Genomic DNA, 27,641 nt, shown 5'->3' with positions numbered 1-27,641 from the left:
CTTCATTGCTTGGAATTTAAGTGTTGCAAGTGATTCAGTTACCTAAGATTGAATATGCAAGGCCATATATTGACAGGTCCTGTGGCATAGTGGTTAGAGTGTTGGACTGCAACTCCTGGCGATCCAGGTTCTACTCCCCACTCAGCCATGAAGCTCACTGGATGACTCTGGGCTAGTCACTATCCCCCAGCCTAACCTACCTGGCAGGGTTGTTGAGCAGATAAATGGTGAGGGGGACGATCATGTACAGCTTGGAGAAAAAGTGGAATATAACTGTAACAAACAAACATACCACTTTAATGACCTTCCTGGTAAAGGAGCAATCAAAGGACAAATAAGTCTAGTTCTTTACTCTTTGGAAACATTACACAGTAGTAACACTACGTGGTATAGTTACTAACTCTCTGTTACCACATAGGCATACAGTATTTGCATCCGGAATGCCATTCAGTCTTCCTTCCTGTATAGCTGAGAGCACTGAAACCAATTGTAAATGCTTTCCTATACTGTGGGCCAGATAATGACTTCAAGTAATTCTTAGCACAGCCTTCTCCTGGAGCCATAGCAACCCCGAAATATAATGGGAAGCAGATCTTGATGGCAGATATTATAGAGCTCTGATAATTTTTTTTGACCTGTTGGGATAAAATAATTTCTTCACTTCTTTGCCCCTGCCTCTGTTTCCTACTCCTGCCTCTCTTGTGTCCCTTGAATTGATTTCTAGATAGTAAACTCCTTGGGACACAGGCCTGGCCTCTCGTTTTTTGTAAACTGTCATGTAGATGTGCAGCACCCAACAACAGCAACAAATTATTATTATTATTCCCTAATGCAGGGGTGTTGAACCCTACCCCACCCAATGGCCATGCCCCTTCCCTGGTCCCGCCCCTTTTTCCCACCTGCTGATCATTGGTGGTTCCCAATGGTTCCCTGCCCGTTCCAAAAGGTGAGAATGCCTCTCCTAAGGCTCAGTTAACTGGCAGGGAGAGCTTTAAGTCAAAATAGGCTGGTGTTTTTGAACTTCTGACTTGCCCCTTTGGCCCTCGGGCCCTGTCTGCCACCGGAGTGTAGCCCGAAGAGCTTCTCCGAAATTTGGGCTGAAAGAGGTTTGACACCCCTGTTTTATGGCGTTTGAAGTGTCCGATTGTAATTTGGGGAGCAATTGGGTTCCTGAGGAGTCACAGCAAAGCTGCAGAAAGTGAGGCCTCCTGTCTTTTCCTCCCCCTTGCAGATCTCCTCCGCCATGATGCCTAGGCGTGGCCGGGGAAGACGAGCCCAGCTTGCCGCTTTCAGCAGGCGGGGCGTGGCGGTCCATTTGCAAGAGCCCCCTTTCCCGAGTGGGGCGGAGGAGAGCGCTTCCCGGGAGCCCTTCCCCACGGCAGCTTTGCCCGCAGCTTCATTGCAGCCGGCGATGAAGGCGGAGGAGGAGCCTTGCCAGTCCACCGTGCACGATCTGTTCTCCTACCTGAAGGAGAAGGAAGAGGAGGAGGAGGAGAACACGTCGGAGCTGGGGGCCTTTCCGCCCACGCCTACGAATTCCGCCCATCTGGTTGTGAAGCAGCCCTGCCATTCTGGGGTGCATGAGATGCTTTCCTACCTAAAGAAGGAGGAAGAGGAGGAGGAGGAGGTGGCCGAGATCACCTCGCTATCCCCTCCGCATATCCTTCCGCCGCCAGCCGCTCCTCCCGCCTACGCGTCCCCCGTAGGGGTGGGCAGAACCGTCCACCCAGCGGGAATAGAGATGCTGCATTTCTTCACCCCCGTGACGCACGTCCCGGCTAACTCCTCGTCCCATTCCAAGCGGGGACGCGACCGGGAGGCGCTGGCGGGGGACGCCGCCCCGCCCCCGGTGCCCAAGAAGACCACGTCCGCCGTCTGGGATTACTTCACCCTGGACCCGCGGGAGCCCTGCGTGGCGGTCTGCAGCACCTGCCAGAAGCGGGTGAGGAGAGGCAAGGATGGAGGCACCCGGCCAGGCACCACGGCTCTCCACAAACACTTGAAAGTCCACCACGGCCTGCACCTGCCCGGAGTCGCCGTAGTCCCGCCCTCGCCCCTGGTGCCCCTGAAGGAGCGGCCCCACGGCGCTCCCATGGTGGTCTCCGAGCCGGCCGCCCCGGCTTTCCAGCTGGCCCGGCAGGAGAGGAATCAACCCTACTATCCTCCCACCCATCCGACGGCGATCCAGCTGGCTTCCGATACCGCCTGGATGTTGGCCGTCGACATGCAGCCTTTTTCCTACGTGGAGAGCGAAGGCTTTCGCCGGCTGATGGCCACCGCCCAGCCACGTTGGAAGGTGCCCGGCCGCATCTTCTTTGCCACACGGGCTGTGCCCGAGCTGTCCAAGGTGGTGTCCCGGGCCGTCCGCCAAGTCGTAGCCTGCAGCGTGGGCCGCACGGTCCACATCGCCGTAGACACCTGGGCCAGCAGGCCGGCGGCCACGTACCTGTCCGTGACAGGGCACTGGGTGGCTGACTTTTCCGGCGGGCTCTCCCGGCGGCACGCCACCCTGTCGGTGTGCGCCTTTGAGGGGCCCTGCTCACCGGAGGACATCTGCCACAAACTGCGGGAAGTCCTGCAGGACTGGCTGTACGATCTGAAGACTGGTGGGGTGGTCTCGGATGACGGGGCCAACGCCGCGAAGGCCGTGCGGGAGCTGCGCCTCAAGCACCTGCCGTGCCTGGCACGCTGCCTGCAGCTGGTGGCAAAGGCGTTCTTGGCCGCCGACACCCAAGTCGGCCGGCTCCTGAAAACCTCCCGGTGGATCTGCGGCCGCTACAACCGCTCTGCCACCGCCCGCCGCCGGCTCCTGGAAGCCCATGCCAGCTTGGGCCTGCACCAGCCCATGGGGCAAGAGACCCGATGCCGGTCAAACTCCACCGTACGTATGCTGGAATCCCTCTACCGGCAACGCCGAGCCATCGGGGTGATGCTGGAGGAAGAGGAGGAGGAAGGCTCCCATCTGCACTTAACACCGGCGGACTGGAAGGTGGTGAAGTGTTTGCTGGAGATCCTCAAACCCTTTGAAGATGCCGCCGCCCTGGTCACCCGTCCGGATGCGACTCTCTGCCAGGCGCTTCCTCTCTTGTGGTTCTTGGAGGAACAGCTCCGGGCACTGAGGACCAGGTACTACCAGGAGAACAACAACACGGCCGCTCACCTCACCACCCAGGCCCTGGACTGCCTGGAGGCCAGCAGCCAGCTGAGAGTGATGAAAGGCAGCATGATCTATCGGGTCGCCGCCTTCCTGGACCCCCGCTTCAGGGACATCACCACCATGAAGCTGGGAGGTGCGGACATGAGCGACGCAGCCGAGCTCAAGGAGCACATCCTGGACTTGGCCACGAGGTCCTACGTGCCTCCTGGGCCAGACACGGAGTTCTCGCCCGTGGGCCACTCGTCCCCCCAGCAGCCCCACGGTTCCAGCAACCCCCCCGGCTCGGCCGCGTGGCAGTTCACCATGAAACGCTGGAGGTCGATCACCAAAAGCGACCCCGTGACGGGCCTGGCTACTGAAGGGGGAGCCGCCGCAGCCCTCCGGGAAGTGGAGGAATATCTCCACGACAACGTGGACCACGTCGGGGAAAACGCTGACCCGATGCTCTACTGGCAAGGGAAGATGGGCATTTGGCCAGCCCTCTTCAAGGTGGCCGTCTTCCATTTTGGGTGCCCGCCGACTGCAGCATCCTCCGAGGACCTCTCTGGTATGACCAGTGCGGCGGCGGCGGCAGAGGGGATCCGCCGTAGGAACCTCTCCCCTGCCAATGTGAAAATGTTTTCCTTCATACGGAGGAACCGCCACCTCGTCCCGCAAGACTGGCGGCTCTCGCTTGGAGACCTCTCTTCCTCACAGAGCGCGATGGGGCCGAGGGAGGACTTGGATGCAGAAGAGGAAGAAGACCTCCTGAAAGTGGATGAAGAGCAGGAAGACGACTGAGTAACCCCGTGGGCCCCAGATGTTTACCGCTCAGCTGACTTGCACACGCTTGCTTGAAAAACAGAATTCTCGTTGTTGTTGTTCGAGGCTGTTGTGACTTTGTCTAGGGGTAGGTCAGAAGCATCCCCACCACCGCCTTTGGAACCCCATTCTCGGGCTGTGAAGGCGGGGAGGCTGTTTCTGAATTAATTTTGGGGGGTGGGAGACGCACATTTGTAACAGCAGCTCAGGCTTCTTTCCCCCACCCTTTAAAAAAAATGTTTTTGCCACCACAGTTGACCCTGGGCTATTTTGCTCCACAGTGCCTCTCCTAAAGCATGTGACATCATGATGTAGGATCCTTCCAGATTCAGGCATCTGCGTTTCAACCACCCACACACATTATTTATTTATGATTAACATGTTATATACTGCCTTATCTGCTATACTTTGACATACAGCAATGTAAAAGCAGTGTGGTGTAATGGTTAGAGTGTTAGACTGGGGCTCAGGAGATCTGGGGTAGTATCTAATGTTAGGCCTATGTAAAGTAGACCCATTGAAATGAATGAGACTTAACTTAGCCATAACCAGCTTAAGTCTTATTTGTTTTAACAATTCTTCTCTACATAGGACTAACACTGCATACTACCACTGTCTTGAAGCTCAGTGGGTGACTCTGGCCAGTCACCAACTCTCGGCCTTACTGACCTCGCCAGGTTGTTGTGAGGATAAAATGGAGAGGAGGAGCGCTGCGTAAGCCACCTTGGGTTCCTTGCAAGAGGAAAAAAGGTAGGATATAAATGTAATTATAAATAAATAAAGCCTTAAAAGAATAAAATCAGGAACATTAAAAACAGTAAGTGTTAGAACAGCTACGTCACTTAAAAGGCTATATTTAAAGAGAGGTGTCCTGACACGATTTAGAATCATAGAATAGTAGGGTTGGAAGGGGTCTATAAAACCATCGAGTCCAACCCACTGCTCAATGCAGGAATCCAAGTCAGAGCATCTCTGACAGATGGCTGTCCAGCCTCATCTTGAATGCCTTCAGTGTGGGAGAGCCCACCACCTCCCTAGGTCATTGGTTCCATTGTCCTATTGCTCTAACAGGAAGTTTTTCTTGATGTTCAGCCGGAATCTGGCTTCCTGTCACTTGAGCCCATTATTCCGTGTCCTGCACTCTGGGATGATGGAGAAGAGATCCAGGCCTTCCTCTCTGTGACAACCTTTCAAGTACTTGAAGAGCACTATCCTATCTCCCCTCAGTCTTCTCAAGGCTAAACATGCCCAGTTCTTTCAGGCGCCTCTCGTAGGGCTTTGTTTCCAGTCCTCCGTTCATCATCGTTGCCCTTCTCTGAACCCTCTCCAGTTTGTCTGCATCCTTCTTCAAGTGTGGTGCCCAGAACTGGACACAGTACGCCAGATGAGGCCTGACCATTGCTGAATAGAGGGGAACTAGTACTTCACGTGATTTGGAAGCTATGCTTCTACTAATGTAGCCCCAAATAGCATTTGCCTTTTTCTGCAGCCACATCACATTGTTGGCTCATATTCAGCTTGTGATTTACAACAATTCCAAGATCCTTCTCGCTTGTAGTATTGTTGAGCCAAGTATTGTAACTGTGCATTTGGTTTCTTTTTCCTAGGTGCAGAACTTGGCATTTATCCCTATTAAATGTCATTCTGTTGTTTTCTGCCCAGCACTCCACCTATCAAGATCACTTTGAATGTTTTTTCTGCCTTCCAGAATATTAGCTCTCCTGCCCAATTCTGTGTCATCTGCAAATTTGATCAGCATTCCCTGCACCTCCTCCTCCAAGTCATTGATACAAATGTTGAAGAGCACTGGGCCCAAGACTGAGCCTTGCGGTACCCTGCTTGTTACCTCTTCCCAGTTTGAGAAGATCCCATCGATAACCACTCTTCGAGTCCGATTCTGTAGCCAACTGTGGATCCACCTGAGAGTTGTTTCATCTGGCCCACTTTCAGCTAGTTTGCTCATCTGGATATCATGGGGCACTTTGTCAAAAGCTCTGCTGAAGCTGAGGTATGTTATGTCCACAGCATTCCCACAGTCCACAAGGGAGGTTATCTGATCAAAAAATGAGATCAGATTCATCTGGCAGGATTTGTTCTTGACAAATCCATGATGGCTTTGAGTAATCGCATTGTTTTCAAGGTGCTTACAGATTGATTGCTTTATAATTTTCTCGAGAATTTTCCCAGGGATCGATGTCAGACTGACTAGCCTGTAGTTCCCAGGTTCCTCCTTTTTGCCCCTTTTGAAGATAGGGGCAACTTTAGTCTTACTCCAATCATCTGGCACTTCACCCATCCTCCATGATTTCTCAAAGAGAATAGACAGCGGTTCTGAGAGTTCTTCTGCCAGTTCCTTTATTACTCTAGGGTGCAGTTCATCTGGCCCGGTATATTTGAACTCATTCAAAGTCATTAGGTGTTCCTTGACCGTATGCCTGTCAATCTCAAGCTGCAGTCCTGCCCCTTCAGTCTGTACTTTGCCTTTTCCAGGGGGCTCATATTCCCTCTTTCAGGAGAAGACTGAGCTGAAGTAGGAATTGAGCACTTCTACCTTTTCATTGTTATGTGTTCTCATTTTGCCATCCTTATTTAATAGTTGAACCACCATTTCTTTCCTCTGTCTTTTACTATGCACGTATCTGAAGAAAGCTGTTTTGTTGCTTTTAGCGTCCCTCGCTAACCTCAGCTTGTTCTCAGCTTTAGCCTTCCTGACGCCATCCCTGCAATTCTGTGCTACCTGCCTGTACTTTTCCTTTGTTACTTGGCCTTCCTTCCACTTCCTATGTGTGTCCTTTTTTGTTTTCAGGTCATCCCTAAGCTTTTTGTGAAGCCACATTGGCGTCTTCTGTTGTCTTCCACCTTTTTTTCCTGTTGGAATTGTTTGTAATTGTGCCTTGAGAATTTCCTTTTTAAAAAAGTCCCACCCACTCATTTTTTCTCTAATGAGAAAAGGACCCCTTTTCTCATTAGAGTCACCTTACTTATATTTGTTCTGAGTTTATTAAAATTGGCTTTCCTAAAATCCAGGGTACGCGTTTGGCTACACTCGGCTTTTGCTTCCTTTAGAACAAAGAACTCAAGTATAACATGGTCGCTTTCCCCCAGAGTTCCTGTAAGTGCTACTTCTTGTTCTCTGTTGTTCAGGATCAAGTCGAGGATAGCTGATCCTCTAGTTCCTTCCTCCACTTTTTGCAGGAGGAAATTATCAGCAACACAAGTCAGGAATTTCCTGGAAGGGCCAAGTGTTGCGGAATTTGTCTCCCAGCAAATATCTGGGAAATTGAAGTCCCCCATTACTACTACATCATGCTTCCTTGAAACACTGGCAATTTGCTTTTCAAAAGTTTCATCCTCATCTTCTTGGTTGGGTGGCCAGTAGTAGATTCTGACCACCATGTTCCTTTTATTCTTTGCTCCATTTGTTTTAACCCAGATGCTCTCAATGGGGCTATCAAGCTCATCCTCCTGTATTTCTGTGCAGAGATAGGTATTTTTCACATATAGTGCAATTCCACCTCCCTTTCTGTTCCTTCTTTCTGAACAAGTTATATTCTTCAATTGCTGTATTCTAGTCATGGGAGTCATCCCACCAGGTTTCAGTTACACCTATCAAGTCATAATTTCCCTCCTGTGTTAAGAGTTCAAGTTTGTTCTAATATCCAAGAGAGTGGGGTGCCAGACATCGTTCTTGGGGGGGCTCATTCCACAGTTTGGGAGTGACAGGAGAAAGCCCTTTCATGCTTGCCCGACAAACAGGCCTTGAAATATGGGCCTTGAAAGGGCCTCTCCTACTGCTCTTAATACACAGGCAGGTTCATAACAAGACCAGCCTTAGATAGCCAGGTCCTAAGCTGTTTACGCATTAAAGGTGCCTAAACAGCTCCTTGAAGTATGCCCAGAAAGCAGTTGGCACCCAGCATATGTCTTTCTCAGCAGGCATCATATGGTCCGGATACCATGCTACATACTCACACAACGCACTTGGAGGGATGCTACTTCATGACATGGCATCCTTCAACACAGGCGTTGCGTGGCAAAATGGCCCATGGTCAAAGGAGGAGCAGGAAGTACATGCTAATGTTCTTCCTTGGTGGGAAAACCAGTTTTTTAAAAGGGGAAGAAGAGATGGAAGCCTCTGCTGCCAACTATGTGTGTCCCCCACCCCACACCCCCAGCATTTATAAGAATTATGAGAATTTCACCAATCCGGAGGTTTCTTTGTCTACCCACCCCTTACAAACGTGCCGAAAAAAGTTCCTTTTAGATCTTTTGGCACAGTGCTTATTTCGCCTGTTGTGTTTCAAAATTAAGGAAATTGGTGTTATTGCAGAAGTGTTGACCTGACTCGTTTTATGTGTAGGCAGGATGTAGCAATCGTTCAAGTTGGCCTAGGTTCCCTCCCCCTGCCTGCTGTAACTGAAAGACTTACTGTGTGTTAGAGCAGGCTTGAGTAATTTGTGGCCCACCAAGCGAAATTCAGCTTACCGGATTTGTATGATGGCCCATCAGCAAAAAACGCAAAAGGAAGTTGATCGCCACAACCAATGCATCCAAAAAGAAAATCACCATTCAGGTTGGTATATATAATATCAAATGAATAAATAAAGCGGTTCAAACACGTAACACTTTCTCTAGCCTCAAAATTCAAAAGCAAACAGCTTAATACATCTCTACAATAAATAAATATGAAAATGGCCATATATAACAGGGACCAGATGTGTTGTGGGCATAAATTGGTCTTTTGCAGTGGTCTAATAATATCACAATTTCGAATATGCATATGGGAAAATAGAGCCTTATCTCTTGGCCAAATAAAACAATATAACAGTGGTGTCACCTGTAAATAAAATGGAAATTGATAGTTATCAATAATAGCAGATGAACATTAAAGATAGTTAGAATTTAAAAAGCAAATAAAGTGAACTTCAAGCAGTAAATTCACCAATTAGAAAAACAAAACCTCACTCCCATATCAAAGCTAACAGACAGACCATAAAAATCTGTACTTATCTGCAGTCCTGGGGAAATAATTAAAAAGAGAAAGGTGGGGGGAGTTAAAAGTTAAACCTGAAATCATGGCTGTTTAAAAAAATGTCTCACAATGCAAGCACTACGTCATCCATGCTGCAATGGGATACCACTAAGAGCTCCAATACTGATAGGGACAAACAGGTAACAAGGCAGCTTCTCTCTCCTTTCTCTTGTTGGAAAATAATGGCAGATCAAGGCCATGTAACAAGGCTAAGAGGCTTGGTTAAGTTTTATATAACACTGGTGTCGTTCCTAATCCTAACCACAAAGCCATTGCTTGTTTATTTCAGGGGTGTCCCCCCCCTGAAATTGCCATGTTTCTATTAGGGGGTTGACAAGAGTTTTTGGCAGAATTCATTATTCGTATTTTCCTTTTAAGGCAGCAGCATTGGTTTTGTAGATGGCATTAGAAACAACACCTGTGATATTGGCCATTTATATAAATGTTAATCAAGGCTCTTGGTTAAGCAGGCTATCAGTGGCTGCTAGTCCTGACAGGTATGTGCTACCTCCAGTATCAGAGGCAGCATGCCTATGTACACCAGTTGCTTGGGAACATGGGTGGGAGGGTGTCATTGCACTCGTGTCCTGCTAGTGGGTTTCCCCTGGGCAGCTGGTTGGCCACTGTGTGAACAGGATGCTGTCCTAGGTGGACCCTTGGTCTGATCCAGCAGGGCTCTTCTTATGTTCTTAGATCGTTGTGGATCTTGCAGGAACTTAATTTTCAGGTGGAGCATATACCTGCTCAACAGCATGGAATTGCAGGTGCTTTATCCAGCAAAAGGTTTTCTTGGCCTTAGGTATTATAACGATCAATTTCCATTTTATTTACTGCTACATTCCTGTTGTACTTTATCTAGCTGAGACACAGGGTTCTATTTTTTCCGTATACGAAATTGTGATATTATTAGGCCACTGAAGAAGACCAATTTATGGTTAAAACACATCTGGTGCCTTTTCTTGTTTATTTACTTTAGAGATGCATTAAATGGATTGTTGTGAATTTTTGAGGCTATAAGAGCTGTTATAAACATCTCACAGGTGCATGTAACATGGCTCATTCCAACTCTGTGATTCCATGATTTATGTATACTGGCCCAACAAGGCTTTAACAAAGCTCAGACTGCCTCCTGAGGAATGCAGAAACAATGCAGTTGCCAAACACTCTTACACAGCTGATAAGCCAGGTCTGGTTTGGTGGGTCACCATTTGAGCAGGCTAGTATTGTGATTGCTAAGATCGCCAGTTTAATCAGTTCTGTGAATGGGGCCAAAGCGACCCATGCACAGAACCCATTATTATTATTATTATTAATAATATAATTATTACTGTCATTATTACTGTCATTATTATAACTATTAGACACTGGGTTGGAGCCAGGATTTGCCTTGTGTAGACAAAAGGACTCCACTCACAGAAGGAGCCCCCACCTGATTTTTGGTGTTCCCCTTCTTCTCTCCTCCCCACACCACAGCTCATCCCATTCAGCAGGGTCCCCTAATCCCCTTTGTAGTATTTTCAGCGGGGTGGAGGGGCTTCTGTGTGGAGGAGAAGGTGGGAACGTCCACTTTGGCCAACCCAGCTGTACACCCCTTAGTCCAGGTCCATCCCAGTCTATTGATTCTGTCTCTGGAAATGGTACTAATACAAATGAAAGACGTATCTACAGAAAATGTAACATTCACCATTTCAGGGCTTTAGCCTAATTTTAATTGCATATTTTGAACCCTTTTTAAAACTGTATTTTAACTGCTCTTTTGAGCAGTATAAATAAACTCAAGATGAAAGAAGCTACTTCAATAAAGTGTTCCTAAGAACAAACAAAAGACATACTAAAGACTCACACACTACTTAAAAAAAAACACACAACAGCCATGCTTCCTCTATGCTTCTTGGGGAGGTACAAGTTGAGCTTGGGGTGAGAGTCTTGCATTGGGTGTGAATAGGTCTGGAGTTCAAAGCCTAGATGACATGCATAATTAATGTACGGAATTTGCTTGCCACACACAATGTGATACTGGCTGCTAGCTTAGATCACTTTAAAAGGGTGTTGGACGAATTCTTGAAGGGTAGGCCTGTCATTGACTATTGATCACGGCAGCTAAACAGAATGGCCCCACTGTGCATGCGTGGACACCATTCAGGGCCCATGTCGAGGGTTGCCATGGTTGGGCACCTGCTGAGGGCCCACATGCTTATCAGGGGCCCACTGACAAAAGCCCCCTTCTTCCTCTTTGCCGTCGCAACCTACTTCTTCACCTGCCTCTCACAGTCTGGCCTAGACAATGGTGGCGGGGAAAAGGAAGAGCAGCAGATGCCGCTGCCTACTTGCTCCTTGGCTCTCTGCAAGTTGTAGTAATGCTCAGCAGTGCAGCTAAGAAGGTCGACTCACTGAGGGAGAGAGGCCGATTGAGGGTGTCTTGCCCAAGGGCCCTCCAAAACCCGGAGCTCGCACTGGGGCCATTTAGACCTGTGTGGATCAACTTCTATATAGCAGCATCTACAGACATGGCGCTTGTGTGTCACACATATCCCCCCCCAAAAATCCAAAAGCAACACTTAATGTATCTGATGAAGTAGTAGACTCTAATCCACACCAAAAAAAAACCCCCTTCCAATTAAAATCTGTTCGTAGTTACGGTACCACAAACCTCTTTAGTGGGGGTGGGGGTGCTGTAGCACACTAACATAGCGACATCTCTGACATTCTGTTTTCAATCATTTCTGTATTTGCACAAATCGCTACAGTTGAGAGGGTAAAAAAAGGGGTTCAACTAACAATCCTCTGCTGTGTGGCTGCCAACCCAGCAGTCATTGCACCTAAAAAAGGATATTGTTGAAAAGGGCAACTGAAATGATCCAGGAGGCAAGGTTACAGCTGCTGGGATTGTTTAGCTTAGAAAAAAGGTGAGTAAGAGGAGACATGATAGAGGTCTGCAAAAGTGTGCATGTTATGGAGAATTGGCTAGGGAGACATTTTCTTCCCTCATAATACTAGAACCTGAGGTCATCTCATGAAGCTGAATAGTGGGAGATTCAGGACAGATAAAAGGAAGGCCGTATTTACACAGCACATAGTAACGCTATGGAGTTCACTTCCATGGCCACCAACCTGGATGGCTTTAAAAGGGGATTAGACAAATTCATGAAAGATACAGTCAGGGCCAGAAATATTGGATAATATTTAATATTCAAGGATAACTGTTTTGGCAGTTGGCTTCTGTACACCACCATGTTGAAGTTGAAAGGAAACACACCCAGATGGGAGCGAAGTCAGGACTTTCAGCTGTAATTCAAGGGGACAAAAGTGGGGCACTAACCATTCAGGAAGTACAGCCAGTGGCATACACACACACCCGTCATTGGTGGCTCATAAGTAATGGAACGAATGGCTGACAAGCAGCTGCATGGCCAGGTGTGGCATGTTTCCTGGGTACCCCATGACCAATCAAGCAGATAAGAGGCCTGGAGGTGGTTCTGAGTGTTACATTTGCATTTGGTAGCTGTTCACTGGAACTCCCAACATGAGGTCCAGAGAGGTGTCCATGCGAATGAAGGAGGCCATCATTAGGCTGAGGAAACAAACCCACCAGAGAGATAGCAAAAACAGTGGGAGTGGCCGATACCACAGTTTGGAACATCCTGAAAAAGAAGGAATTAACTGGCAAGCTCAGCAACAGCAAAAGGCCTGGCAGACCACGGAAGACAACTAGAGTGTATGACCACAGAATTTTGCTCATGGTGAAGCAGAACCCTTTCACAACATCTAGCCAGGTCAAGAACGCTCTTGCAGAGGTGGGCATGTCATTGTCAACATCTACAGTCAAGAGACGGCTTTATTAATGTAAATACAGAGGCTTCACAAAAAGGTGCAAAAAGGTAACGCTCAAGAACAGAAAGGCCAGATTAGCCTTTGCCAGCAAACACCTAAAAAAACCTGCCCAGTTCTGGAATAAGATTCTTTGGACTGATGAAACCAAGATTAACTTGTACCAGAATGATGGGAAGAGAAAAGTATGGAGAAGGAAAGGAACAGCTCATGATCCAAAGCATACCACATTATCTGTCAAACATGGTGGAGGCGGTGTTATGGCATGGGCATGTATGGCTGCCAATGGAACCGGGTCACTGGTGTTTATTGATGACCTGACTGCTGATAAAAGCAGAAGGATGAATTCTGAAGTGTTTAGGGCAATACTTTCTGCTCAGATTCAGCCGAATGCTGCCAAACTGATAGGACGCCGCTTCATATTGCAGATGGATAATGACCCAAAACATACAGCAAAAGCTCCCCAAGAGTTTCTGAAGGCAAAGAAGTGGGATGTTCTTCAATGGCCAAGTCAGTCACCTGATCTCAGCCCAATTGAGCATGTTTTTCACTTACTGAAGACAAGACTGAAGGCAGAAAGACCCACAAACAAGCAGCAGCTTAAGGCAGCTGCAGTAAAGGCCTGGCCAAACATGTTGAGGGAGGAAACTCAGCATTTGGTCATGTCCATGGGTTGCAGACTTCAGGCAGTCATTGACTGCAAAGAATTGTCATCCAGGTATTAAAGGCGATCCTTAAATTTGAAATGATGTTGGTTTGTTCTATTACTTATGAGCCACCAACGATGGGTGTATGTGTGTATGCCACTGGCTGTACTTCCTGAATGGTTAGAGCCCCACTTTTGTTGAACACCTTGAATTACAGCTGAAAGTCCTGACTTTGCTCCCATCTGGGTGTGTTTCAACTTCAGTGTGATGGTGTACAGAGGCCAACTGCCAAAACAGTAATCCTTGTTCCAATATTTCTGGCCCTGACTGTAAGATGAGGAGCCTATCAAAGGCTACTAGTCCTGCTGGCTATATGCTACCTCCGGTATTGGAGGCTGTATGCCTATGTACACCAGTTGCAGGGAATACAACCAGGAGGGTGCTGTTGCACTCATGTCCTACCTGCTGTCTCAGGCAGCTGGTTGGCCACTGTGTGAACATTATGCTGGATGAGATGGTTTGATCCAGCAAGGCTGTTTTTATGTCCTAACCATCCCTCACCCCAGATTGTGCTCTACAGCGAAGACTGTTATATACTCCAGAAGCGGGAAGAGAGGTGCCCTGTAGTGAAGCATTTATGAAGCAAATAAGTCACCCATACAACCTACTTCCTATAGGGCTAACACCTGTGTCTTTATATATGTATAAAAAACTATTGGGACTGACTCACTAGCTTAAAGGGCTATAAATTGTTGCTGAACCTCATCAGCTATAAAACTGAAATACGGCTCCTATTCTGATGTACCTAGCCATTCTGATTACTAGAAAAATCAGATTTTTGCACAGCTGCCTTTGAAAAGTATGTTCCCCAAATGAGCCATAATAGATTACTTCACAGATGGTGACCCACAGAGCACATCATGTTTATTCCCAGTATATCACTTGCACACTGCAAACTGGCTGAACTTTCACTGTTCAAGACTACACAAAGTGCCCAGGTGGAAAAGAAACCACATTTCTGCATGTTTTCTACCAGACATCACTTTCACTCTCATTTTCCTTTTTTTCTCTCTCATGGATGAAATTGGCAAACACTGAACCAAGTCAGTAGGTAGAGCATGAGACTGGGGCTGGAAATATTCTTACATATGCTATTAAGTCCCATTGAACTCAGTGAGTTGGATCCAGATTTATTCATACTTGGAGTTGATCCATTGAAATCAATGGGACTTAAAACAGTCACTAACTTGAGTCCAATCCAACACAAACATATATAGGCTAAAATTCTATCTGGGAATAGGACTCCATCGACCACAGTGGGATTATTTCTGAGTAATACGGATAGGATTGTGCTGAATATCAGAGTTTATGTTTTACGGTTTTCTGCTGATTTCGGTGTCGTTTTTGCATTTTTCTTCTGGTAATAACTTTTTCTTCTGGTGCAGCGGAAGCATGCATGGATCGAAACCATCCTCTGCTAGCTTTAACTGCACTTACTTTTCTCCCCTTCCTCTTGTAATCCAGTTTTACTCCCTCCACCCGTTTTTTGTGGGTGAGCACTTGTGTTTTTAGAAAACAACATGTAAGATATTAGGGCGAGACAGAATAAGACAAATGTTCGCTCCTTAGTTTCAGATATCTCTTGAACTTGTATTGTGACTTACTTAAAAACACACAGTATGGGATATAATATAAATGCAATGCATTGCTGTATTCACTAAGAAAACTAATTAAGTGCTACGAAAAATGTTTTAAACCAGAGTAAAGGCGGAAGAGGGAGAACACAAGACAAAAGGTTTAGCAGAGGATGGTTTCGATCCATCGACCTCTGGGTTATGGGCCCAGCACGCTTCCGCTGCGCCACTCTGCTGTCCTGGCAAAGCTTTGTATTACCGCGAGAAAAGGGATGAAGTCTGTGTTGTTCACGCTTTACAGAGAAGAATGTTACAAGTCAACTAGGAAATACTGCCATTAACGCACTCTAGGGCTGAATCAAAAGGCTTAATTTTAGTCAAGAACTAGTTTCTTTAACCCAGCTGCTTCCACGTGTTAGCACTACCAAAGGCAAGATCAATATTTAAAAAAAAAAAAAAAACTACACCTGAGAAAAGCTTTAAATTGTATCCACCTTGAATTCCAAGACCTGAGTGGTTTGTAGCATAACTGGTTTGTATTTTTTTTAACAGCTTGAAGTTGTATCCATCCTGAATCCTACGGGATGGGTGTTTTCTTTTTAATTCTTACACGTAATTTTTACAGGCATATCTATTAAGCTAATACCTCATAAATAGGGGTAGGGAAGAGACCCAGCTCTACTTAGGGCGCAATGCTGTGTATATGTAGACAGAAAAGCCCAACAATTCCCAAAACTGGGAGTCGTAGGGCTTCTAAGGGCACAGGATTGTGCCCTTAACTACTGGAAGATGCCACCCTGAACGGGGGGTGCTGTGGATTTTTAACCTGAAAGTGCCAATGTCTTTGAGATCTATAGTTTGTTTACAAATATGGAATGTATTTTTTAAAAGTTTGACGGATGCAATAATCAAGCAGCATGCTTCTTTCGTATGAAATACATCAAGTATGGAAGAACAATTAAAGAGCGAGAACAAGAAATATCCCTCAGCAAACTATTGCAACTGCGACTGACTTATTTTGGCCATGTTATGCGGAGGAACTCGCTAGAAAAAGAAATTATACTCGGATTGGTTAGCGGAAAAAGGAAACCTGGCCGCCAAAGAACAAGACGGCTAGATACCATCAAAACCGATACCAACCACAGCATGCAACAGCTCAAATAGCCCAAGACCGGGGTACGTGGAGATGAGCCATAGAATCGCCAAAAGTCGGACACGACTGAATGGATAATGTATCAGGCGCGAATTAGGTGACTAGCTCTTTTTCCTGAGCGTGTGGGCGGCCCTTAAAAGGGCCTTTGTTTTCATGCTGAAGTGAGCTTGGCTAGCTTCTTAGCCGCCGAAGCCGTAGAGGGTCCGGCCCTGGCGCTTCAAGGCATAAACCACATCCATGGCGGTGACGGTCTTCCTCTTGGCGTGCTCCGTGTAGGTCACGGCATCGCGAATAACGTTCTCCAGGAAGACTTTGAGCACGCCGCGGGTCTCCTCGTAAATGAGCCCGGAAATACGCTTCACTCCTCCGCGGCGAGCGAGGCGGCGGATAGCGGGCTTGGTGATGCCCTGGATGTTGTCCCGTAGCACCTTCCGGTGCCGCTTAGCGCCGCCTTTCCCCAAGCCTTTGCCTCCCTTTCCACGGCCAGACATGATTCCACAAGTCTCTTTCCCTAGGACCAGACGAGAAATGTTCTTTAGCAACGAGAAAGCCGTGGTTTATATAGAAAGGTGTCCGACCAGAAAGAAAACTAGGACGTGAAGGCTCCCTCTAACTGTCAGAACGTTCTGGCGGGTTTATTTGATTCTATCCAATCCGCGGAGGGTACCTAGTTTCAAACAAGCCAATCGGCAAACTTCTCGTTCGTTCGAATTGAATCTACAGTTGGCGCTTTCGTAGCCTTCCTGCTTTCTTAGAAAAAAGATTATATGCTCAAATATGGTTCGTGCTATATCCTATTTTTGTGTTGTTTGAATGGCCGAAAGTGGCTTACAGTATATAAAGCCTACCAAAATAAAGCAACTAACAGTGCACAGTGCTAAAAAACAATTTTTTAAAAGACGCTTTTCTTACAAACCAATAAATAAAGGATATAAAGATGAATCAGTTGTTTTTAGAAAAACTGGAATTTGGAGAATGGAACACAGAGGACATACAGTGTAACACTAAAATGCTGGCTAATGTATCAATAGTTTGCTGAGGGATATTTCTTGTTCTCACTCTTTAATTGTTCTTCCATACTTGATGTATTTCATACAAAGGAAGCATGCTGCTTGATTATTGCATCCATCAAACTTTAAAAAAAATACATTCCATATTTGTAAGGCTTGGGGCAGGGTGTGTGTGTGTGTGTGTGTGTGTATGGGAAAGATCATGATAGATGTGTAAAAGGCTATTCAGTGCAAAAGCAACATTCACAAAATTGTCAACTCTGTTGATGATAAACATTTTAACATCTCAGCTACTGCCCGCCTTGCACTAGAATCCTCCCAGAAAAAAAAAAGTTGGCAATGTCATACCTTTTTCATATACACAGTAGATTAGTTGACCGTTTAAACTAGAGATCTGAAGTAAATCTGCTGGCCCTTGGCCTTAACAAATTTTAATCAAGGTCTCATGAAAAGCAGACAAAGGAAAACTTTAATGGTACATCTGTTTTGGATATTGCATGTATGTAATATACATCAAAGATCAAAATGTACATATTTGTATGTGCAATATTATACTTGAGTGAATGGGTTTTATTTATTTAATTGTTTATTTGATTTGTATCTCACCTTTCCACCAAAAAATGGCGCTCAAGGCAGCTAACAATAAGACCAAGATGAAACAATAATAATAACAACAACAACAAATTAAAAGTACAACAAGAAATAAACAGTATCCAACCAATTAAAAAACCTTTCAGTAACAAGCGAGTTTATATGCCAAAGGCTTGCTTGAATAAAAAAATGTCTTTGCCTACTGGCAGAAGGACCCTGCCTAGCCTTCGTTAGCCTTCCTAGAAGATCTTAAAATCTAGGCAGGAAGGCTATTATGGGAGCATGCGACCTTTCAGATAGCCTGGTCCCAAGTCATACAGGGCTTTATAGGTCATAACCACACTTTGAATTGTGCCCAGAAACAGACTGATAGCTAGTGAAGCTGTTGCAGCAAAGGAATCACATGCTCTCTGTAACCAGCCCTGGTCAACAGTCTGGCTGCAGCATTCTGGACCAGCAGGAGTTTCCAAACACTTTTCAGAGGCAAATCCAGCCCAAGCCCATCACAGCAGTCCAAATGGGATGTAACTAAAGTATGCATCACTGTGGCCAGAACAGACATCTCCAGGAATGGGCACAGTTGGCACACTAGACTCAGCAGTACAAATGCATTCCTGGCTACCACAAAAACTTGGACCTCCAAGGTTCAGGGTTGAATCCAGGAGTACACCCAAACTGCAACCCTGAGTCTTCAGGGGGAGCATAACCCCTTCAGCACAGGTTGAATTCCTGTTCCCTAATCTGCCTCTTGACTAACCAGGAGCACCTGTCTTGTCTGGATTAAACTTCAGTTTGCTTTCCCTCGTCCAGACACTGATTTAGAATGAGAAAAGCTTCCTTGGACCTCAATGAAAAGGAGAGATAGAGTTGGGTGTCATCCGTGTACTGATGGCACTGAAACACACGACTCTAGACAACCTCTCCCAGAAGTTTCATAATATGTTAAATAATGTGGGGGACAAGACGGAACCCTGAGGGACACCACAGGCCAATGGCCACCTGTCAAACAGGAATCCCCCAGGACCGCCTTCTGAAATTGCCCCTCCAAGAAGGACCAAAGTTACCACAGAGCAGTGCCTCAAAGTTCCATCCCAAAGAGATGCCTCAGAAGGATAGCATGGTTGATGGTATCAAAAGCCACTGAAAGACCCAGTAGAACCAACAGGGACACACTCTTGCTGCCCAGTTCTCATGTAGATTGTCCAGAAAGGTCATAAAAGCAGTCTCCATCCCATAACTGTGAAGCATGTATTGCTAGATAGGAGCTGCATTCACACACAAGGTGTCTTTTTCTTCCTCTTCTTTTTTTGGTAATAGAATACATTTCCAGACTTTGGTCTGGAGGTTCAAGCACATTCAAGAATACAGAAATCAGCCATTTCTGTAGGTGGTCATGTAAAAACTGTCTCCAGGAAATTTTAATTCTTTGGGTCTAAGAAAAGACAGCAAGATGCCACTCCCCACACACACACTTTTTCCTAAGAATTCTAGAATTTCCTACATGCAAGTTGTATAGGGCTTAAGCTTTGCACAGGCTAACTTCAAGGAGCAAAGGCATATTTTAAGAATGTGGTTGCTTCAACTTCTTTGCTTAGAGACTGATCTAAACATTAGAAATAGGTAACAAAAGACATCCAGATGGCTTATTATGCAAGTTTTGTAAAGATATGCTTGCATTATTTCTGGACTTCTGCAAACACATGGTAAAATGAGATGAAGGCACAAGGGGAGATTTGGCTATTGGGTGGTATGGAAATGTAATCAATACATTAAAATAAATACAGAAACAGTGGCCTGTGTTTTTTTATTATTCACCTAAGCCATTTAACAGAAGCTACTTTACACACACCCTGGAGTGCTACAGGAAGTACATTTTAAGATTAGATCTTGTTGCATAAAAAATAGTTTGCAGTCTTTCTAGCAATGTAAGGCTCTTTTACTGAAAAAGTAGGTGGCTCTTAAAAGAGCCGTTGTTTTTCTAAATTCTTTATTTCAGATAGTTCTAAAATTACTTGGAGCTGGTGTACTTGGTCACAGCCTTGGTGCCCTCGGACACGGCGTGCTTGGCCAGCTCCCCCGGCAGGAGGAGGCGCACGGCCGTCTGGATCTCCCGGGACGTGATGGTGGAGCGCTTGTTGTAGTGGGCCAGGCGGGAAGCCTCGGCGGCGATGCGCTCGAAGATGTCGTTCACGAAGGAGTTCATGATGCTCATGGCCTTGGAGGAGATGCCGGTGTCCGGGTGCACCTGCTTCAGCACCTTGTACACGTAGATGGAGTAGCTCTCCTTGCGGCCCTTCTTGCGCTTCTTGTCGCCCTTCTTCTGGGTCTTGGTGATGGCTTTCTTGGAGCCCTTCTTGGGAACCGGCGCCGACTTCGCTGGCTCAGGCATTGCGAGGTCCTCAAAATGCCACAAACTCAGAAAAAGCACCGAAAAGCAAATGTTAGCAGAAAGTTCGCGACGCTTTTATTCATCCGGTGTGTGTGCAAACGAGAGCTAAAATCTCCCGTTTGCCACTGGCCCCTTCAGCCAACAAGGTTACGCAAGAAAGGTTTTCTGAGCACCATCCAATCATCACAATGGGTGACGTTAGAGCCTTGCATTTCCATTGGGTACAATAAGAAATCACGTTTTCATTGGACGCTGTGGCGCCTTTCTCTCCTCAGCCAATAAGGATTGCAACTCTTGAATCTCTGGACGGAAATAAAGCGGCCAGACTCGCCCCTTTTGGAAGCATTTCTTTTCAGTCTTCTGAGCGGCAGAGGTTGTAGTAGTGGACGAATAGCGCGATGTCCGGACGCGGGAAGCAAGGCGGCAAGGCTCGGGCCAAGGCGAAGACCCGCTCTTCCCGCGCCGGGTTGCAGTTCCCCGTGGGCCGCGTGCACCGTCTGCTGCGCAAGGGGAACTATGCCGAGCGCGTCGGCGCCGGGGCGCCGGTCTACTTGGCCGCTGTGCTGGAATACCTGACTGCCGAGATCCTGGAGCTGGCTGGCAACGCCGCCCGGGACAACAAGAAGACCCGCATCATCCCGCGCCACTTGCAGCTCGCCATCCGCAACGACGAGGAGCTGAACAAGCTCCTGGGTAAAGTCACCATTGCCCAAGGAGGCGTGCTGCCGAACATCCAGGCTGTTCTCTTGCCCAAGAAGACCGAAAGCCACAAGGCGAAGGCGAAGTAAGTTTTCTCAGGGACTCCTGAGGAACTTCAGAAACTTAAGAACCCAAAGGCTCTTTTAAGAGCCACCCACAGTTTCGGAAAAGAGCTGATCTTTATTAGACTTGTAATGTGCAATTTTAAAAACGGGTGCTGGGTTTATAATCGCCTGGGTTTATAATCGCTTTTCTTAAAAGAGAAAAAAAAAACCTTGAGTTTTCTGTGTACCTGCATTAATATCTAGTAGCTCATTATAACTTTTGTTTTCTCCTGTGTAGAAATGGAATATCCATAATTGGTTTCTAAGCCTTATACTACAAGGCTTATGGACTTGGAGAGGAAGGTAATTGGGCAGAGAACAGCATTTAACATCTGTGACTTTTGTTCGCGGGTATTTCGAGTTTATTACCGAGTAGGTTCTGCCACTTAGCCATGAAGTTTATGTGTTTCTCTGGATTACAGTACTAAGTGTTTACTTCGAAGTAAGTCTCACTGTTCCAAGATAAGTGGACATAGGTTTGCTGTGTGGTTATGATTTCTCTCATCTTAATTTACCGGTATATCTTACGCGCTACTGAGTTTTCTAAAACGCAACTTGAAAGAAGACACAGACATGGCCCAACAATCTTAACATACAATGTAGCAATGCTACAATGCAGGTGGAATAATACTATTGCAGAATGTCTCATTGCAACAGTATAGTAGCACTACAACTCAATCCCCTAGTGTAACTTTATATCATGTATTGCAAGTTTAATATAGTCCTGTATCTGGTGAGGGAAGGGGCTCAGAATACGCTATACTACTGCTGAAATAGCTCAGTTGGGAGAGCGTTAGACTGAAGATCTAAAGGTCTTAAGTTCGATCCCGGGTTTCGGCATAACATTTAATTCATTTTGTAGCAGCCATATCGGGGGTCAGACTAAGTAGCCTCATGCAGTCTCATGCTTCATGTTCTTGCTGAGCTCTTTCTCCCTTGAATATATTGTTGTAAGCTGACGAGACACAGGAATTCCTTATCTTGTCAAAGGTCATACAATTGTATATCTTGTTCTCTGCTGTTCTCTTCTGTTCTCTGCTTATCATGGCTACCCTATAACCCAGTTCTTGTATTATAAACAATGGTGCTAGGAGGAGAAATGTTGAGGACTGCAACCCCACACGGGAGGGGGAGGAGGAGCCATTTCATATGTGTCACAGTGTCTATAAAAACAAAGTGCTGATGTATTTTGGGGCTTCTGGCTCTTTGGAAATGATTCCAGCCTTAAGCCCGCGCGTTAAATAAAGAATCTCTTTTTCCTTCACTCCGTGGTCTCTCTGACTCTGGGTTCTGCAACATAAATGGTGCCGTGACTCGGATGTGGCAGGCTCTGAGCCAGACAGGTGGCAGTTGCCTGCTCTTGATCGCCGCACCGGGAAGACGAGCTCGGCGCATGCCTCCCTTTCTTGGCGCCACCAACCTTTTTGTTGAGTGAATGGGAGAAAGCCTGCACCGGGATCGCCCAAATGGCAGTGAGCAGCAAGAGAACCTTGGGAAGCGGAGGAAGGAACTTGAGCCCTGCCTGTATCGCAGCTGCAATTGAGTTGAAACCCACATTGGAAGCCTTCAGGAGAAAGGCAAGTATATGGGAAAAAGAGGGCCCCGCCTTTAGGGAGAAAGGCCACTGGGCAGAAAAAAAGAGGGCCCCGCCTTATGAAGGAGGTCAGTGTTGGTGGTATACCTGAATAGGGTAGTTTGTGGTGTGGTGAGAGGAGCAATCCCTGAAAATCGGACAGAGCCTATTTCTGTGAGCGAGGGCTCATGGAAGGTACCTCTGCCCAAATTTTGGTGATCCCTGCACTAAATCAGGATCTTTCTCAGTGTTGCCTAGGAATTTAATTGCAGAACAAGATAACAGTCTGATCATAACATGTATTATCCTTCCCACCTTCAATCTAAGACCCATCCACTGACTCATTTCGAACTGGATTTTTCCTTATGAAAATAATACTTTTATGTTTGGGAATGGGAGACTCAAATTCTAACCCTATAACCCAATAGAAATCCATAGGAGTACTCTTTTCATTCTTAACAAAACCTGTTTTGTAAAAATCAGGCAGCAATCTCTCTTGTCTCATTAATTTATTTTGTGTTCTAAACAGCTGCAAAGCAAATAGCAGCTGAGCTAAAAATAGATCATTTTGTAAGATATGTTGTAGCAGGCAGGAGGAAAACCTACACTCAAAACTGTTTCTTCAACCATAATAGAACTGAAGTTCTAGGGCTAAATCTCCATGAGCTATTGCTCTGTTTCAAACCTACAAATAAGTGCAGTTAGAATCAGGCCTAGCCCAAGACTTTATGATTCATAAAGTGGAAAGTCAAAATCACACAATACACCACCACCCCATCCCTCTAATGTACATTAGACCCAATCCATTTGAGAATTGTTTTGCAGAAGCATTGTGGAAATAAACCACAATTTTTTCTTTTCTTTTTTTAGTTTTTATAATACCCACACATACATTTGTATATATTCATAGCAATGAATACCTAGGAAATGCATATATATATATACAGTACTGTGCAAAAGTCTTAAGCCACCATTAGATTTGTTGTTTTGTTGTTGTTCAGTCGTTCAGTCGTGTCCGACTCTTTGTGACCCCATGGACCATAGCATGCCAGGCCTTCCTGTCCTGCGCTCTCTCCCAGAGTGTGCTCAAGTTCATATTCATTGCATTGGTGATGCTATCTAGCCATCTCATCCTCTGTCGTCCCCTTCTCCTTTTGTCTTCAGTCTTTCCCAGCATCAGGGTCTTTTCCAGAGAGTTTTCTCTTCGCATTAGGTGGCCAAAATATTGGAGCTTCAGCTTCAGTATCTGTCCTTCCAATGAGCACTCAGGGTTGATTTCCTTTAGGATGGACTGATTGGACCTCCTTGCAGTCCAGGGGACTCGTAAGAGTCTTCAGCACCACAGTTCGAAGGCATCAATTCTTCGGCGCTCAGCCTTCCTTATAGTCCAGCTCTCACAGCCATACATTACTACTGGGAAAACCATAGCTTTGATTAGATGGACCTTTGTCGGCAAGGGGATGTCTCTGCTTCTTACTATGCTGTCTAGGTTTGCCATAGCTTTCCTCCCAAGGAGCAAGCGTCTTTTAATTTCATGGCTACAGTCACCGTCTGCGGTGATCTTGGAGCCCCAGAAAGTAAAATCTGTCACTGCTTCCATTTCTTCCCCTTCTATATGCCAGGAAGTGATGGGGCCAGATGCCATGATCTTAGTTTTTTTAATGTTGAGTTTCAAACCAGCTTTTGCACTCTCCTCTTTCACCCTCAACAAGAGGCTCTTGAGATCCTCTTCGCTTTCTGCCATTAGGGTGGTATCGTCTGCATATCGGAGGTTGTTGATAATTCTCCCAGCAATCTTAATTCCGACCTGTGATTCATCCAACCCGGCGTTTCTCATGATGTACTCTGCATATAAGTTAAATAAGCAGGGTGACAATATGCAGCCTTGTCGTACTCCTTTCCCAATTTTGAACTACTCGGTTGTTCCATGTCCGGTTCTTACTGTTGCTTCTTGACTCTCGTACAGGTTTCTCAGGAGACAGATAAGGTGGTCTGGTACTCCCATCACTTTAAGAATTTGCCACAGTTTGTTGTGATCCACACAATCAAAGGCTTTAGCATAGTCAATGAAGCAGAAATAGACATTTTTCTGGAATTCTCTTGCTTTCTCCATGATCCAGCAAATGTTGGCGATTTGATCTCTAGTTCCTCTGCCTCTTCGGAACCCAGCTTGTACTTCTGGTAGTTCTCGGTTCGCATACTGCTGAAGCCTAGCTTGTAGGATTTTGAGCATCACCTTGCTGGCATGTGAAATGAGCGCAATTGTACGGTAGTTTGAACACTCTTTGGCATTGCCCTTCTTTGGAATTGGAATGTAAAGTGACCTTTTCCAGTCTTGTGGCCACTGTTGAGTGTTCCAGATTTGTTGGCATATTGCATGCAGCACTTTAACAGCATCATCTTTTAGGATTTTAAATAGCTCAGCTGGAATGCTGTCATCTCCGCTAGCTTTGTTGTTAGTCATGCTTCCTAAGGCCCACTTGACTTCACTCTCGAGGATGTCCGGCTCAAGTTCAGTGACCACACTATCATGGCTATCAGGGACATTCAGATCTTTCCTGTAGAGTTCTTCTGTGTATTCTTTCCACCTCTTCTTAATCTCATCTGCTTCTGTGAGGTCCCTGCCTTCTTTGTCCTTTATCATGCCCGTCTTTGCACGAAATGTTCCCCAATATCTCCAATTTTCTTGAAAAGATCTCTAGTCTTTCTCATTCTATTGTTTTCCTTGATTTCTTTGCATTGTTCATTGAAGAAGGCCTTCTTGTCTCTCCTTGCTATTCTCTGGAAATCTGCATTCAGTTAGTTATATCTTCCCCTTTCTCCCTCGCTTTTCGCTTCCCTTCTTTCCTCAGCTACTTGTAAAGCCTCATCAGACAGATACAGCCACTTGGCTTTCTTGCATTTCTTTTTCTTTGGGATGGATTGAGATGCTGCCTCCTGGACAATGTTACGGACCTCCGTCCATAGTTCCTCAGGCACTCTATCAGGTCTAATCCCTTAATTCTATTCCTCACCTCCACTGTATATTCATCAGGGATATGATTTAGGTCATACCTGAACGGTTTAGTGGTTTTCCCGACGTTCTTCAATTTAAGCCAAAATTTTGCCACAAGAAGCTCATGATCTGAGCCACAGTCAGCTCCAGGTCTTGTTTTTACTGACTGTATAGAGCTTCTCCATCTTTGGCTGCAAAGGACATAATCAATCTGATTTCGATATTGACCATCTGGTGACGTCCATGTGTAGAGTCGCCTCTTGTGCTGTTGGAAAAGAGTGTTTGCTATGATCAGCGTGTTCTCCTGGCAAAACTCTTATTAGCTTTTGTCCTGCTTCATTTTGTGCACCAAGGCCATGCCTGCCTGTTATCCCAGTGATTTCTTGACTTCCTACTTTAGCATTCCAATCCCCTGTGATGAAGAGGACATCTTTTTTTGGTGTTATTTCTAGAAGGTGTTGTAGGTCTTCATAGAACCGATCAACCTCAGCTTCTTCAGCATTAGTGGTTGGGGCATAGACTTGAATTACTGTGATGTTGAATGGTTTGCCTTGGATTCGTACTGAGATCATTCTATCATTTTTAAGATTGTACCCCAGTACTGCTTTTCCCACCTTTTTATTGACTATGAGTGCTACTCCATTTCTTCTAAGGGATTCTTGCCCACAGTAGTAGATATGATGGTCACCTGAATTAAATTCGCCCATGCCTGTCCATTTGAGTTCGCTGATTCCCAAGATGTCAATGTTCAATCTTGCCATCTCATGTTTGACCACCTCTAGCTTACCTTGATTCATTGATCTGACATCCCAGGTTCCTAAACAATATTGTTCTTTACAGCATCGGATTTTCTTTTCACCACCAGACACATCCACAGCTGAGTGTCCTTTCGGCTTTGGCCCAGCCTCTTCACCCTTTCTGGCACTACTTGGAAATACCCTCTGCTCTTCCCCAGTAGTATATTGGACACCTTCCGAGCTGAGGGGCTCATCTTCCGGCGTCATATCTTTTAGCCTTGTGATACGTTCCATGGGGTTTTCTTGGCAAGGATACTGGAGTGGGTTGCCATTTCCTTCTCCAGCGGACCACATTTTGTCAGAACTCTCTGCCATGACCTGTCCGTCTTGGGTGGCCCTGCACGGCATAGCTTATGGCTTCACTGAGTTACGCAACCCCCTTCGCCACAACAAGGCTTAGTAATGGTATAATGACCATATATAATTATTTCTCAGTCTCTTCTTTAGAATACAACCAGAAAATACAGGAAATTTGTATGCAGTATTCAACAGTAGAAAAAAAATCAGAAAAAACAGCTTCCATACGCTAAAGTGGCAAGTATTTAGTGTCACCTCCCCTTACATGAGAGTAACAGCAGGCGCCTAGCCAGGAATGGTCTTCATGGAAGGGTAGCAGCGAAGAAACCACTTTTGCAGAAGGGGATCAGGGTGAAAAGGCTAAGATTTGTTAAAGCTCACAAAGATTGGAATGAGGATCAGTGGAAAAGAGTATTATGGAGTGATGAATCCAAGTTTGAAATTTTGGGGTCCAATCGTTGACAATATGTGAGAAGAAGGGTTGGAGAGAGATGGATGAATGAGTGCTTGTGGCCTTCAGTGAAACATGGTGGAGGGTATGTCCTGGTTTGGGACTGCATTTCTGCCAGTGGTGTGGGCGATCTTGTCCGTATTGATGGGATCATGAATGCTGAAAAGTACAGACAGGTTTTAATTCATCATGCCATTCCTTCTGGAAAGTGCCTGATTGGGAATGGTTTCATATTTCAGCATGATAACGATCCCAAGCACACTGCTAATGCAGTGAGATCATATTTAGAGAGGAAAACAGCTGATAAAACACTGACAGCCATGGACTGGCCTCCACAGAGTCCAGACCTGAATATTATAGAGGCAGTATAGGATCACTTGGACAGAGAAATAAATGAAAGACAACCTACATCTAAAGAAGAATTCTGGGAAGTGCTGAAAGAAGCCTGGTATAATATACCAGAAGATTACTTCAGAAAACTTC

General features: G+C 45.9%; 4 protein-coding genes and 2 non-coding genes across 14 annotated transcripts in view; 3 read left to right on the top strand and 3 right to left on the bottom strand.

Moving 5' to 3' along the window:
- The window catches only part of LOC146342738 (zinc finger BED domain-containing protein 6-like), a 28,915-nt gene extending 12,748 nt beyond the window's left edge, over positions 1–16,167 (top strand). For 6 of the 8 annotated variants that reach the window (XM_084806257.1, XM_084806256.1, XM_084806255.1 and 3 more), the window contains one exon: positions 1,232–16,167. In XM_084806257.1, the coding sequence (XP_084662383.1) occupies positions 1,244–3,937 (2,694 nt within the window). In that variant the 5' untranslated portion in view covers positions 1,232–1,243 and the 3' untranslated portion in view covers positions 3,938–16,167. The remainder of the gene's footprint in view (positions 1–1,231) is intronic. The other 2 variants (XR_014783959.1, XR_014783958.1) reach the window with 2 other exon arrangements.
- On the bottom strand, positions 3,791–16,796 carry LOC146342737 (histone H4). The gene has a single exon (XM_084806299.1). The coding sequence runs from the start codon at positions 16,741–16,743 to the stop codon at positions 16,432–16,434; it is 312 nt and encodes a 103-aa protein (XP_084662425.1). The 5' UTR covers positions 16,744–16,796; the 3' UTR covers positions 3,791–16,431.
- On the bottom strand, positions 15,264–15,335 carry TRNAM-CAU (transfer RNA methionine (anticodon CAU)). Its single transcript has one exon. It is a non-coding gene; the product is annotated as a tRNA-Met (tRNA).
- A 2,844-nt stretch (positions 16,797–19,640) lies between the features above and the next one.
- On the bottom strand, positions 19,641–20,421 carry LOC146342736 (histone H2B 7-like). Its single transcript, XM_084806253.1, has one exon. It carries the CDS (start codon positions 20,240–20,242, stop codon positions 19,862–19,864), a length of 381 nt encoding a protein of 126 aa, XP_084662379.1. The 5' UTR covers positions 20,243–20,421; the 3' UTR covers positions 19,641–19,861.
- A 147-nt stretch (positions 20,422–20,568) lies between these two features.
- Positions 20,569–22,048, top strand: LOC146342734 (histone H2A-IV). 2 transcript variants are annotated; one of them, XM_084806251.1, is made up of 2 exons: positions 20,569–21,026; positions 21,284–22,048. In XM_084806251.1, the coding sequence occupies exons 1-2, from the start codon at positions 20,641–20,643 to the stop codon at positions 21,309–21,311; spliced, it is 414 nt and encodes a 137-aa protein (XP_084662377.1). In that variant the 5' UTR covers positions 20,569–20,640; the 3' UTR covers positions 21,312–22,048. The 2 variants fall into 2 exon arrangements, with proteins under 2 accessions (XP_084662377.1, XP_084662378.1); XM_084806252.1 differs by lacking the exon at positions 21,284–22,048 and having other exon boundaries at positions 20,570–21,119.
- On the top strand, positions 21,813–21,885 carry TRNAF-GAA (transfer RNA phenylalanine (anticodon GAA)). The gene has a single exon. It is a non-coding gene; the product is annotated as a tRNA-Phe (tRNA).
- Positions 22,049–27,641: the final 5,593 nt, after the last annotated feature.

Source organism: Heloderma suspectum, chromosome 6, assembly GCF_057233095.1.
Source record: "Heloderma suspectum isolate Gila_16-S chromosome 6, 16-S_ref, whole genome shotgun sequence".
NCBI classification, from domain to species: Eukaryota; Metazoa; Chordata; class Lepidosauria; order Squamata; family Helodermatidae; genus Heloderma; species Heloderma suspectum.
The sequence above is the reverse complement of the archived record's forward strand: the minus strand, read 5'-3'. Positions and strand labels throughout refer to the sequence as shown.